The following is a 13,963-nucleotide window of genomic DNA, read 5'->3' as shown; positions in this document are numbered from 1 at the left end:
AAACAAAGTCACACAATACTGCAGATGCGATGTCCTGATCCACAATTCCACAGTTCATCACCACAACCAGGTCGAGGCCACAAGCTTAGGGCTTGCGTTTATGTGAATCTTTATAGCATGCTCTGATTTCCTTAATGAACATTTACTATAGTATACTGTCATCATTTATCGTTAGTATATGATAACAATTATACGACCATAGTTTTCCTATGGTGCTTTAGGGTAACTATGGGAACTATTCAAAACTACTGAATATAGTCTTATGCACTATATTATGATTCATAATCAATATGGCTTTACAGTAGTATTTTGCGTTAACTGATATATATTAGTAATAGTCAAACCATGACATACCACAGAAACGGGCCTACAAATAATGCCAACTTGGACTTAATGTTTTGTTTGCGATAAGTGCATGAATACAAAAAAAACAGCAAAAATGTTATTGTAAAAATGTCAATAATGAGCCTAATACTTATCATAGGACTGTGAACTTTTTTACATAATTTTATACATTAAATAAATATGTAATCTGGGAATCTGGAATTGTTTTTTACAGTTTAATGGGAGATTAGCAGCCAAAAAGTTTGATCACCCCTGAGGTAATGGGTAGGTATTTCCTTCGCTGGGTATTTACTTACTGCCCTGAAAGTAAGACCCTAATTTTGTAACCTCTTTTGATATCTAAATGGGAAAAAGGCAGGCTGACAGTGAGCTAACCAAGTGTAGCTGTTGGAACCACACTTGAACTACTTAAACTGCATTAGCGTCAGGTTTTAAGGTCATTAACAGCAACTCAGAAAAAGGAAACTATGACATTAGCAACAGTTAAAAACTAATATTTACCAATTTGCTTCATTTCAACACAATGGCAGAAAATAGAGCTGGGGTGCATGAAAAAGACATTTAGGCAAATTAGAATGTTAAATATAAATAAAATACTGTGTAAAATTTTCCTACTTCTATTTTTCGAGCGTGAACTCAACCTTGGTACCCAGCTATTTTTAGAGTGGTTTCAACCCCGCAGTTGACATATATGAGCAGAGAGAAATGTAAAATAAGTGAGTGGGTCCTGGTTATGAAGCGCTTTATATTCCTGTCAGTAAGCAAATGCACTATCGCTCTCTATTTCTTTCTCTCTCTCTTTCCTCTCTCTTTGCACTGAGATTAGAAGCACAGCTATCCAGGATTACATCCAACAAAAATCAGCCACCATTTTGCCTCTGACACCTTCCCTGTGAGCCTCAGATGAACACAGCACTTTAACACAATCCAGAGGCCATCTGCTGCTGAGGGGGGAAAAAACTGGCTCTCATTTTCAAAATGCAGCACGTTTATTGTGCAGGAGGATAATGCAAGGCCAGGCACTAGTCAGAGCACAGTAACAACAACATAAACAAGTGCTTTCCATCCCGTGTGACATTTCACAGCACTGTTAAAGCGCTAAGTGATGAGGAGCAGAGCTGTTGTCCCAGAACTGCAGGATGCATGAGTGGCACATGCAGAGAGGGGAGAAATGGAAGACGTGAGGATGAGATAGATGGGATTGAGTCGCTTGCACCTCCAGTGGGGCCGCTGTCTGCAGGCGCTCCTCTGCCAGAACACCAGGTGCAGGATTCGAGTTCCTGCAATAGAGCCAAGATGAATTTGCCTAGGCAAACTGAGAGAGAGAGGACACTGGGAGAGAAAGACACACACACGTGTATGTATAGAAAGTGAGACTGGGAGAGCATTACTGGTACTCAGCAGTCCCAGCAGGGAAGACACACAATGGATGGACCACTGCCTGGAGAAGAGCTGAAACCTCAGAGATTAAAGCAGGACTGCTAAGGAAGGGAGCAAGACTAAAACCTCTTACAGGCATAAGCCTAATAAGGAAGGGACCAATCCTTTTAATGTGTCTCATCAGAGTGCCTCACAAAGCCCCGGCTCAAAAGAAAAAGAAAAAGAAAAAGAAAGAAAGAGACGGAGCTGTGCTGGCTTTTTAAAGGTTCTAAGAAGCGCTGTTCTCCATCTTCAGGACAGATTATAGCTATTTACATAACAGGTTTATATGTGTGTGTCATCAGCAGGTGCTGTAGTGGTCCTTCCTCCATCAGCAAGCAGAAATGAACAGACACCCACATGCCAATGTCAAAAGAGATCCTCATCATAAAAAGTTAAAAGGGAGAAAAATAGAGAGGGGGGAAAGAAAATTATTATTAATAATTATTAAAGCAGCTAATTAATGCTATACCTACACCCATATATAACACTAGCCTTAACCTGATGAACCAAAATAATACCTTTTTGCTCTTTTATTTTTTAGGCACATTTGGTCCCAACAAAGATTTTAAAAAACTGGCACCACAATGACACATACATAGAGTAGAAGCAATGATGCCGTGTAAATGAAACAGCATAGACAGCAGTACTGTAATGAATTCAAACGTAAATCAAAAAATCAAACCTAGAGATCCATAGTCTAACAAGTCTATAACTCAATAGCTTAATATTTCTCAATAGTTATGGCTTTATGCACTTTATGCACTAAAATTATGCACTAAAACGATTAATACTTTATAAGTAAGTATGTACGTCGTTTCCAACAGTCACTGTTTTTCCTCAAGTGTTATTTTATTGAGCACATAGTGCACTACGTAGATTCTAACACAGCATTATGTCATGTGGAGAGCACATACAGTGAAAAGGAGACTAAAGGCTTGAAATACAAACAATATAAACGACGTGTGTGTGTGTGTGTGTGTGTGTGTGTGTGTGTGAGATCGAGTAATAGAGTACAGCAAGTATATGTGGTAAGAACTAGTACGTGATTAACACCTCCTCCGTGTTATCTCACTTACTGTACTCACAACATGTACAAAGATACACTTAAAACATAGTTACTGTCTGCTATTCACACTTACTCCATGCCAGTACAGAAATAACACCCCAAAGCCTCAGGCAACAAACATTCAAAAAAATAAAAAAAAAGATTGCCGACCTGACCTCTAAACCTGGCACTGCGCCCACAGGAAGGAGCTCCACATTTCTGCAGGTAAACAGCAGAAAACCAGTGCCAAACATGAGCAGTGTGGTCGATGTGAGAGATGGCAAAATGCACTGGGGGCCTCATTAAACTTGGACTGATAAGAGACAACACTTGTAAGTAATAAATTATTAAACCCACTTTCCCCGTGCTGCAATGTGCTGTGGAGGACCAGCGTTCGCTTGGCAACATCTCCTCACCCGTGTTGCCTCATAGTAAGGTAATCAGAGAAGCTTTCCTTTCCAACTGAATACAAGGTGACAATTATGAGCTATTAAATTCTCTCTACAAGGAAACACATATACTAAATTTTGAAATGCTGCTCATCTGATGACTTAAGCAAGAATTTCTCTGCCATGCACAATAACACAAGTACTAATTAAGTGTCAAGTACTACTGAAAGATCAACTCCAGCAGCTGTTTTTTTCCTGTTGGCATACCCCTGTGTTCAAACTTTATTTGACTGTATACACTGGTTTATAATAATCTGCACAGCATATTTTTATTCACTCATAAAGAGAAAGCCCTGAAATAATCCACTCTCAATGAATGAATGACTTTCAGAAGATAAATGTGATTTAAAAATCCACTTTTTTTTCTTCTGTTTTTTCATATTTATAGCCTACTGATAAACCTCCCACCGCTACCTGACCTGTACAACTATATATACCTGTATAACTATATATACACACAGAGCCTGGTGTTCAGTGAGCTCTCAGTATTGTGGAATTTTATGCTTCTCTGACAGTGTGGAAATGAAATAAGCCCCGCCCCAAAGACCAGCTAATGTCACTGTGTGTCATTCAATTCTAAGACAAACCACAGCTTTTTTTGTACAATACACTAATAATGTAATATTACCGTTATTTACAGTCAAAAATGAATAAAACGATACACTTTAGCATTATGTCTTATGAAATTCTCCATGAAATTGGCTGGAATTTTACTTTTCGTGATTCACGGGCAATTCTTTAGTGCGCTTTAAAGGTGTGGTCGGTCATTTACATGTCATACAGAACAGTTAGCTTTAGCATGAGCTATATGAGTTATATGAGTGACCTTGAAACGGTTGCAGGGCAGTGAGTTGAGAAACACTCCTCCAAACTGGCTATTCCAACTTTCAACTTGTTCTCAAATGCAGTAGCGATTTGAACTATTTAACAAAGAGAACAACATTAAATAAGTAATGTGGTCTGCGTTTAGATATATCACTTTCCTTCATACTTCAAATTGATCAGAAAGCTCTTTCATTTATTCATGTTGCGAAGTCAGTAGTTGAAATGTTTATGACGAACTGAGCCAACACTCCACAATGAAGTCCACTAACACTGTCTTTTTTCAGCTGCACACAAACATAGTAAAGAATCATCCACGTAAAACTCTACCCAGTAGCATGACAGGCAAGAAAAAGAAAATGTGCACAAGGTGTCAAACTCCACAAACAGGACTGCAGTCTACTCCTTAACGATGCACCAAGCCTCCAGGTTTCTGTTCTGGTCAGACCACACATCCTCCTCTGACTACTGAGAGTTCACCTACAAGAACCTCTTTAATCCCAAAATCATAAAAATGCTGAAAAAAAAGAAAGAAAAAATGTCTCTCTGTGTCTTATAAGTTCAAAGCCTCCTGTGCTCTGCTCAGTGTTAGGCTGGGCTTGACTAAAATTAACAATGCGATGTAATCGGATACGTAGCATGTTTAAAGCCGTGCTGGTGTTGTCTTCTTTCTGCACACTGTGTTTGCTTGTGGTTTTTGCATCTGGCATCTTATCTGAATTGAAAATGGAGAGGTAAAGATGGCTTTCGTCATTTGCACTCAGGTAGGACTATGAGAAGAAAGCAAGGCTGATCTGGTCAAGCACTGGAAATGGCAGGCTGATATGAGGCTCTCTATGACAGCTGTTAACAAAGGGGGAGGAAGACTCAAAGGCAAGGGGTCTCTAACAATAGACAAGAATAGATGTTTGCTGTTTGGGAAAAGTCCGGTGTGACCACAGTCTGTTTTGTTGTGTTAGTGCCTGTTTATTAGAAGACTCTCACAATTCAGTCAACAGTAAAACCACTGCTACTGCTAGTACTCACTGCTACTTATCTGGTAGACAGATTTTTTCACTAGACACCAGTAGTGAAGCTTGATTAAACCCAGCAAACTTCCACTTGCTAGTTACTTTAAAGAGCCTATTGTGCTCGTTTTGAAGATGAGGTCTTGTAAGATAAGTCAATCATCAACTGAATGTCTACAGGATCAGAAGAAATTCAGTGACTTCTGAACTGCATAGAGACCACTCACCATAAAACAAGAACTGACCCAAATACGAGCCAAATTACTTTGGGGTTTTAGGTCTAGTTCGTTTTCTACCAACTGGAACCATCACAGTACAAACAACCCCACTACCATTATGGTGCTCAATGATGTCATCACATTTCGTGGTGTGTTTACGTGATTGTAAATTCCAACATGGAAAAATAAATCTGATTCACTGTCTGGTTAACAACAGTTCTGAAGTCCCAATGCTTTATTTTCAGGCAACACTGAAATGTTGTTTTTAAAATGCCAACTGATATACACACCTAACCAACGAGCACCAAACAAGGCTTCTCAACCACCCTCCGTTAACCATTACGTCTACTTGGAACAAATTTAAATCATATACTAAAAACCATACAATTATAAAAATCTTTGTTTCTGGAATGTGGTCAATGGGGGGAAAAAAGCCCATTTCCGGTTTTATGGTGCCAACGATTCTGCTAAATTGTGCAGTGGAAAAAAGGCCTTGAAAGTCACTCAAATGGAATTTAGGGATTAGCCAGCTGACTCTGAGAGCGACTGTATTTCAGCTTGTATTATCATGTCCTCTAGACTTGTTCTGCACAGATGGACTGGTGTGTGCAACTCAAGTGAGGGCCAACCTGATCAACAGTATAGCCTGCAGGAGTAAATGAGAACGTGTGCAGTGTGTAGGTGGATGTACAGTATGCTTGTCAATATGCTGTAAGGTCTTCAATCCTTCCGATGGACTGGAATCGGTGAGCCGTATTGATTCAATCCACACAAACACACCCTTTAAATCATTTCTGCAGCAGATTACCTACACCACACAGAATCAGTCTCCAGACAATTTACAATTGTCCTCCAGAATTGTAAATGTCCTTCAGTATTTCGAAACATCAGTTATAGACCCCAAGGTTCTGACAGAGATAACACACTACGCTAGAGAGAACACAGTCAATGATACTGTAGTGTATAATACCTGCTAAACAGTACACGTAATATACCACTAGAGTAACCTCTATATACATTGTATAAGATATTGATTTACAAGCGTTATAACTTTATTTACTACTTTATAATTCACAGAATACCAACATATTACTCTAATACAGATTTTACTATCATATAACTAAAGCCCTATTCTGACTGGATTAGATTTACATGGAAAGAAGGTGTAATATAATTATAATGAGAATATTTCTGGGATTTTAGTCTTAGTCGAATCTGTCATGTCTGTCATTTTTGTTACAGACAGAGCAGGCACACTCCTGGAAAGATTACACCATCTTTTACCTACTACAAAATAGGCAGTATAAATAACTAAACTGGCATGTCGAACACCATAATTTCCTGTGTGTATGAAAAGATGTTTGTCTTGAGTATAACGATACTCCAGGCAGTGCTCTGTTCTACAGTCTCCCATTAAAATCAAAATAAGACCAAGTATTAGCCAAAACAGAACAATAAAACACAGCTGACATTTGAATGACTTGTCAGAGAAACGCTTACGGGAGATTCAGGTCAGTCTGTGAATTCCTAGCACGGGTATAGCCTACGTACGTTATTGGTATTTGACGTACGAATGATCAAGTGCAATTTGCACAGGCACAAGCCTTACAAACCAGCGAATCTAATAAAGGTAATCCATCCATCCATTTTCCATACCACTTATCACAGGGTCACGGAGAGCCACACCCATTCACACTACGGACAATTTGGAGATGCCAATCAACCTACAACGCATGTCTTTGGACTGGGGGAGGAAACCAGAGTACCCGAAGGAAGGCCCCGAAGCGCGGGTAGAACATGTCAACTCCACATATACAGGGCGGAGGCAGGATTCGAACCCCCAACCCCAGAGGTGTGAGGCAAACGTGCTAACCTCCAGGCCACAACTAAAAAGGGTCATATCAATCAGTAAGAGTTGAGGTGTATATATAACCCCAATTCCAAAAAAGTTGGGACGCTGTGTAAAATGTAAATAAATGTAAATAAAAACAGAATCCAACACTGTAACACGTACTTTTCCAGCCTTTTGTTGCCCCCGTCCCAACTTTTTTGAGACGTGTTGTGGCCATAAAATTTAAAATGACCTAAGTTTTCCCTTAAAGCGATACATTTCCTCAGTTTAAACATCCGATGTGTTTTCTATGTTCTGTTGTGAAGAACATAAGGGTTCTGCCAATCACTGCATTCTGTTTTTATTTACATTTTACACAGCATCCCAAATTTTTTGGAATTGGGATGTAGTATGAATGTAATTTTTTTTTTCCTGATAAACATGTGTACATTGTGAAGACACTCCCATCTCTGTCATTTATAGAAAGATTGCTTATCCTGTGCAAATCGATGATAATTACTACAGCAACATTACTTAACAGGTCCAGAAATCGTCTCCCATCCAAACAGTCCTTGATATATAGGTGGGTAAAGCCAATATGATATATCAATACCACATTAAATAAAACCGCTTCACATTTCGGAGGTTTTGTCAGTTCTTATAAGAAACTCTTTATTTTTTTTCCCCTTTGTAATAATAATAATGGAATAATTTATTCATGTGGATGTTAAATCAATGTCATCTGCAGTTTTCAGTAGCAAACATTAATACTGTGATACATATTGTGCATTGTGCAAACGGCTTTAACTATAATGATATGATAGTTAAATACATATACACTGCTACTTAATGTCCATCATATTCTATTACCATATCCCACTACTTACTGTAATAAAACTACATTTGCTGTCCTACAGCAGAGGCCAAGGGCTGAGGCTTGCCTTTTATTGTTTTTCCTAATGTCTGACTGAACGTGGTCCGTTTAAACAGCCCAATAAAAAGCTGAGGTCAAAAAGGAAACACACACACACTCACTCACACACACACACAGGGTGAAATCAATATTCAGAAAACACGTCTGTTTGTGCATGCATACACGACGCTGTAATAAAATCAAAATTCATACCAAGTCCTCTGCTGCATTAAAGCCTGCATGTGCTCTTTTATTAGAGCTCCATTTATTTATTTATTACTCGGTGTTGGTCTATACGCGTTCACGTGCCCTCGGTCAGTCAGTCAGTCAGTGAGCGCGCGAGCGTGTTTGTTTCCATCATTAAACAGTAAACAAGCTCGGTGATGTTACAGAAATATAAACAGACATGATAATATCCTCTGGGGACATTTTTAACATTGTGTTGTGTTGCGGTTTGTGTCTGGAACCGAGCGGACTGCTCGCTCTCTCTCTCGCTCTCTCTTTATTCCCACTTGTATCATCTGAACCTCTCACCTGTACGAAGTCTGTTTCCTGAACGCCAGACCTTTCATTTTTTCCTCCAGCGGTTCCTCTCGGTCTGTGAAAGCCCCTGCGGACGCCTCGTCCCTCTCGCAGTCCGGCTGCTGCGCTCTCGCTTCCCCGCCGCTAGCTCCGAGGCGACCACTGAAGACCTCGCTTCTTCGCTCATCCTGCGTACACGTTTCGGCGGTCAGGGGGTCCATGCTCCGTCCGGCAGTGGACCCCCTACCTCTCTGACCGGTCCAAGCGGAGGTGTTACGGTTTACCGTCGCTGGACGGTTAAAAGTCGCCGCGCGCGCGCGCTGTCCTATACACAGGCGCCTGTCTGGAAGCTGGAAACGTCAGCGCGCGCTGCAGCGATGCTAACCGGCTAACAGCAGTACAGGGGCAGCATCCATCCCCATCTTCTGCCTCCACGGGGCATTCTGGGAGATTCCTGCTCACCCTCTCAGCGCAGCATCGCTCGACTAAACTAGGGCACAGCAATGAGCTCCGCTCCTTCATGCATTATGGGAAGCCATGTGGTTCATAAACAGGTCAGCGGGACGTTAAAAAAGGACGTCGTGTCGCGCTGCTGTATTGCCTGCATGAGTTGTTTGTTTGCTTCCAAGAGCTGTGTCTCGTGCGAAAAAAGGGCTGTTAGCACGTTCCTCAAAGTGTTCGGATGTCCTGTCACATAGCATGAGAAACAGTTTGAAAAGATATGGTGGCTGGCTTCATATCTTCACAGGAAGCATGTGCTAGCCTTCAGCCTCCCTGGTTGGTAGCTGTCATGTGATAGGGGAGAGATAGCTAGTGGATGGGGATTGACTAATGACCAAAATTGATGGGACAAAATGGGGAAAATCCATCCATTTTCCATATGCGACACAGGATCATGGGGAGCCTGGAGCCCAGGGAACTCGGGGCACGAGGCGAAGGACATCCTGGATGGGATGCCAACCCATCATAGGGCACAATCGCTCTCAATTTCACACACACATTCACACAATATGAATACTTTGGAAATGCCAATCAACCTACAACGCTTGTCTTTGGACTGGGGGAGGAAACCGGAGTACCTGGAGGAAACCCCAAAAGCACAGGGACAAACTCTATACACAGGGCAGAGGCGCAAATCCCCGCCTTCGTACCCCCAACCCCAGCGGTGCAGGGCAAAAATGCTAACCACTAAGCCACCATGCACTCTGGGGAAAAATCCAAAAAGTTTAAAGTTACAACTAGACTAGTTTTCAAAAGAGCAACATTGTGTACAATCAGCAAATATACTTAAAAAAAAAAGTACTCATGAGTCAGGTTTGCTGCAGTGTAAAATTGGCCATCATAGTATGACCTAACTGAAAACTGTTTGTATTTTAAAGCTTTTTTCTGCAATTTTTATCAAGAAATTTGTTTCAAAGGACAACCTAACTATGATGTTCGGTTTGGTTTTATTTGTCCAACAGAGAACCAAAGAATCACAAAAATATTGATCAATAAACATGGTCCTTGTGAATTTGAAAGGACATCACATTATACAGTGATATACAGTACATCTATACTGTCATAACTGTAAACTATACTGTGATAAAAAAAATTGTAAAATTATAAATGTAAACACATGTCTATGATATCTACAACTGATCTATAACCGTTTACTCATCAAAAACTAAAAGAAAGTATGCTGTGGAATAACAATCGCTTAGTCTTCAGGCTTGAAGACTGTCACCATTTTAAGTTGCAAAATATTTATTGACCGCAGTATTATAAGGTTATTGGTCATACTGGGCTGGACTGGGCCAAAAGACCACTGACCACCTACTGTAATGTGCACTCACCAACCAGTTTATTAGTAACCCCTGTATATCTGCGAATTCAAGAGTCAAGATTTGAATTTGTCACATACACAGGTATATACAGTATATAACTTGCAGTGAAATGAAAACCTGCCTACTCCTCCTTAGTCTGTGCGGAGACAGGAGAGCAGACCTGGAGATGCACTCAGCTAAGTGCACCACTTTCTATATCCCTAGTATAGAACATTTCAGGGTCGCTAGGGAGACCCTGAATTTCCTCAGCAGTCTCAGATGGTACAACCTTTGTCTGGCTTTGTTCACATGAGTTTGGATGTAATGATTCCAGGTCAAGTCCTCAGATGTGTGTACTCCAAGGAACCTGAAGCTGTTCACTCTCCCCATGGAGGTCCTGCCAATCTCGAGTGGGGTGTAGTTCCTAAAGCCAACATTCATTCAAATATCTAATCAGCCTACAGTGAGGCATCACAATAAATAAAATCATGTAGGCTCAAATCAAGAGCTTCACTTATTGTAAGACAAAACATCACAATAGGGAAAATGCGATCTCAGAGACTTTGAACGTGGCATGGTTGTTGCTGCCAGACTGGCTGATTTCAGTATTTCAGAAACAGCTGGTCTCTGGGGATTTTCATAGATAACCGTCTCTAAAATTTACACAGAATGGACCATAACGTGTCGCTTCTGCATCAGAAGTAATTTATTTTCCTGTGGTGTTTTTTTCCACTGAGAGAAATAAAAACTGACCTGTATCTACCTTGTCCATGTCCTTGGTAATCAGTAATTATTACTCAAATGGAAAATCATTGCTTATTTGTAATCTTCCAAAATGCAATGGCTTTAGCCCACCTCTACATATCTTCTGAATTTTACTTTATCACCATGCAGGTGTCATGCCCGTGTCGGCATTTAACCAATCGAATCATAACATGCTGCACTTCCCCTCACCTCACACCTAGCATTACAATTTTTCAATAATGCCTTTTGGTCTGAAATCACCATTTGTATTACAACTGCATAAAATGCCTATCACTGACGCACATTTGACATGCCAAATCAATCAGTGTGTCTGCGTGTGTGTAGGACAACCACTTTGGACGTTTATGAACCGTTTGGCTTTCCATAGACCGAAACGGCACATCCTCTCGGCAGAGCGTCAGCACAATGAGAAATAACTGAGAGAAAAGTAAAATATATGCATAATTTCCACTTCAGAGGTTATTAATCAGCATCAGAGTCATTTTTGTTGTACAAATTATTATATATAATTATTGAACTACAGGTTAAAAACTAATGCAGGTAATATATCATAAAAATATTATTAATAATAATAATAATAATAATAATAATAATAATAATAATATTGTTGTTGTTGTTGTTAATAATAATAATAGTAATAATAATAATGATGATGATGATGACGATATTGTTATTATTATTATATAGTCGTACAAAATGTAATTATTTGCATAAAATCACATAGGTTTTTTACATTTTAACCTAATTAAAATGTAAAATTTTAATTTTACATTTTAAAATTAAACAATGCAATTTTAATTGCAAATTAAACATTGCAATTAAACATTGCAATTTTAAAATTGCACCAAAACCATTGACACCTGCACCCAACTGAGCCCAGAATCTATGTAATTTGCAAATCATTGCTGTATTGAATTACATCAAATAAATGATGTCAGTTGATGCAGGTGTGATTTGCATGATGCTACCACTAATGACATGCTATTTGTATTTTGAATGGTAATATGCATGGTACGGTTTGGGCGTAGCTTGTATTTTGTTGTCTAGTATTTTACTTATGAAAAAAATTGCTATCATTGAGGTTTTATAGTTTTATTTACCTTAAACTTATATGAATCAAGCAAATCACAGCAAGACTAAAATTGGGCTAATTTTACTTGAAATAAGAAGATAATCAGTGGCCAGAGTTAGTCAGTGATCTGGAATTTGAAGTGCTGAATACTTAGTGAATCACTGAAAACTACTAGAAATAAAGGTAGGGTGGATGGTACATCTTTTGTACTTATAGTATGTATCTTTTATCAGGGAAGGTGCATGTGGTGGGTGTATCGTTAATTAGCTTTTAGAGTGATCCTTAAGGTCCAATTATGTACTATAAGTTATTTTTGAATGGAATATTTTATTCACATTTCCAGGTTAAAGGTACATAAAAACATGTTTAGTGATACCGTCCCAGGGACAAACAAAAAGTAGAGTTTACTATCATTGTTTCTGAGAGTGAATGCCAATGAATGTCGTGCATGTAGACTCATCGCCAAGTGGTATTCACTCCACACCTCATTACTCACTAAAGCTATTCTCTCTTTCTGTGTTATATATATTTTATTATGCAGCATGAACGATATATTACAGAGAAAGAAAGTTGACACAAAAATATAATCTTGTTTTATGCTTCCACTAAAAAGTGCATCAGGTGGCAAAACCAACGCAAGAGTCTAAAACTGATTTGTGTCATGTTTGAGTGGAGAGTCTTTCCATCTACCTTCAACATTATGAGGTGCTTGGGATGGACTACAGGTAGCAGCTCATAATAGCAAGAAACTCCAAACAGTATTCATAAGACAGCAAATACTGTAGAAGTAAATGGACTCATGCAGGGCGGATTGTTTCCAAACTATTACTATCAGGTGATATAACAGAAATGTGTGATGCAGTTCTCCAGTGGGCAAGAAAGTGAAAATGTTGCAGGCATTGTAAACAAAAAATACATTAATAATAATAATAATAATAATAAGAAGAAGAAGAAGAAGAAGAAGAAGAAGAATAAGTCAGTGCTCAGGAACACAAGCGAGTGCAGCACATTGTGTGCATTTGAGACCTGTACAGTGTGTGCTGGACTCCACTTGTCATAACCATTAACATCTAAAGTACTGCAGAACACCTGGCCTGTCACATAGCATCCTTTAGCCAATAACAGTGCAGACAGCACTTGGATGGTTGCCAGCTTAGAACAAAAGGGCCCATCTGTCTGTTAAAGTCCTTAGCCAGATAAAAGAGGACAGCACTATAGGGGCTTACTGAGGATAGCATGTTCCAGGTTTGAATTATTTGCGTTTTTCCTCTCCCAGGTCAAAGGTTTTAGCTGTTACAATTCTCCCTGACAAACCATGTTTATTCTGATAAGTCAGAATTAATAAAACACCACTTTCCAGCATTATTGATTTCAGAATCAATAAATCCACCATTTCAAAAAGTTTGGTGAATCTTTACACTATAGTGCAATGAGCTTTAGAGATCATTTCCCTGATGGATTTGTCAGTAGAGAAATTTCAACTAATTGAAGTGCAGTGGTAACTCAGTGGTTAAGGGTGTGTGATTGTCCCCTGCAAAGAGTTAGCACCCCGTCCAGGGTGTCCCCTGCCTCATGCCCTGAGTCCCCTGGGATAGGCTCTAGGATCCCCGCAACCCTGTGTACTATAAGCGGTACAAAGGATGGATCGATAACCTATTGTTATTAGACTTAGATTATGTCCCTGTGAATTAGCTGTTATTGAAATAACAACTTATTAGAAGGAGTTTGACCTTCTGGCCAATCAGGT

At 39.5% G+C, this 13,963-nt stretch overlaps 1 protein-coding gene across 3 annotated transcripts in view; it reads right to left on the bottom strand.

The window, feature by feature from the left end:
* dgki (diacylglycerol kinase, iota) overlaps nucleotides 1-8,809 on the bottom strand; it is a 77,957-nt gene extending 69,148 nt beyond the window's left edge. For all 3 annotated transcript variants that reach the window (XM_053650077.1, XM_053650080.1, XM_053650078.1), the window contains exon 1: nucleotides 8,587-8,809. In XM_053650077.1, coding sequence (XP_053506052.1) covers nucleotides 8,587-8,795 — 209 coding nt within the window. In that variant the 5' untranslated portion in view covers nucleotides 8,796-8,809. The remainder of the gene's footprint in view (nucleotides 1-8,586) is intronic.
* Between the last annotated feature and the right edge of the window lie 5,154 nt (nucleotides 8,810-13,963).

Source organism: Ictalurus furcatus, chromosome 19 (genome assembly GCF_023375685.1).
Source record: "Ictalurus furcatus strain D&B chromosome 19, Billie_1.0, whole genome shotgun sequence".
Lineage (NCBI taxonomy): Eukaryota > Metazoa > Chordata > Actinopteri > Siluriformes > Ictaluridae > Ictalurus > Ictalurus furcatus.
This window is presented reverse-complemented; position numbering and strand designations above follow the sequence as displayed.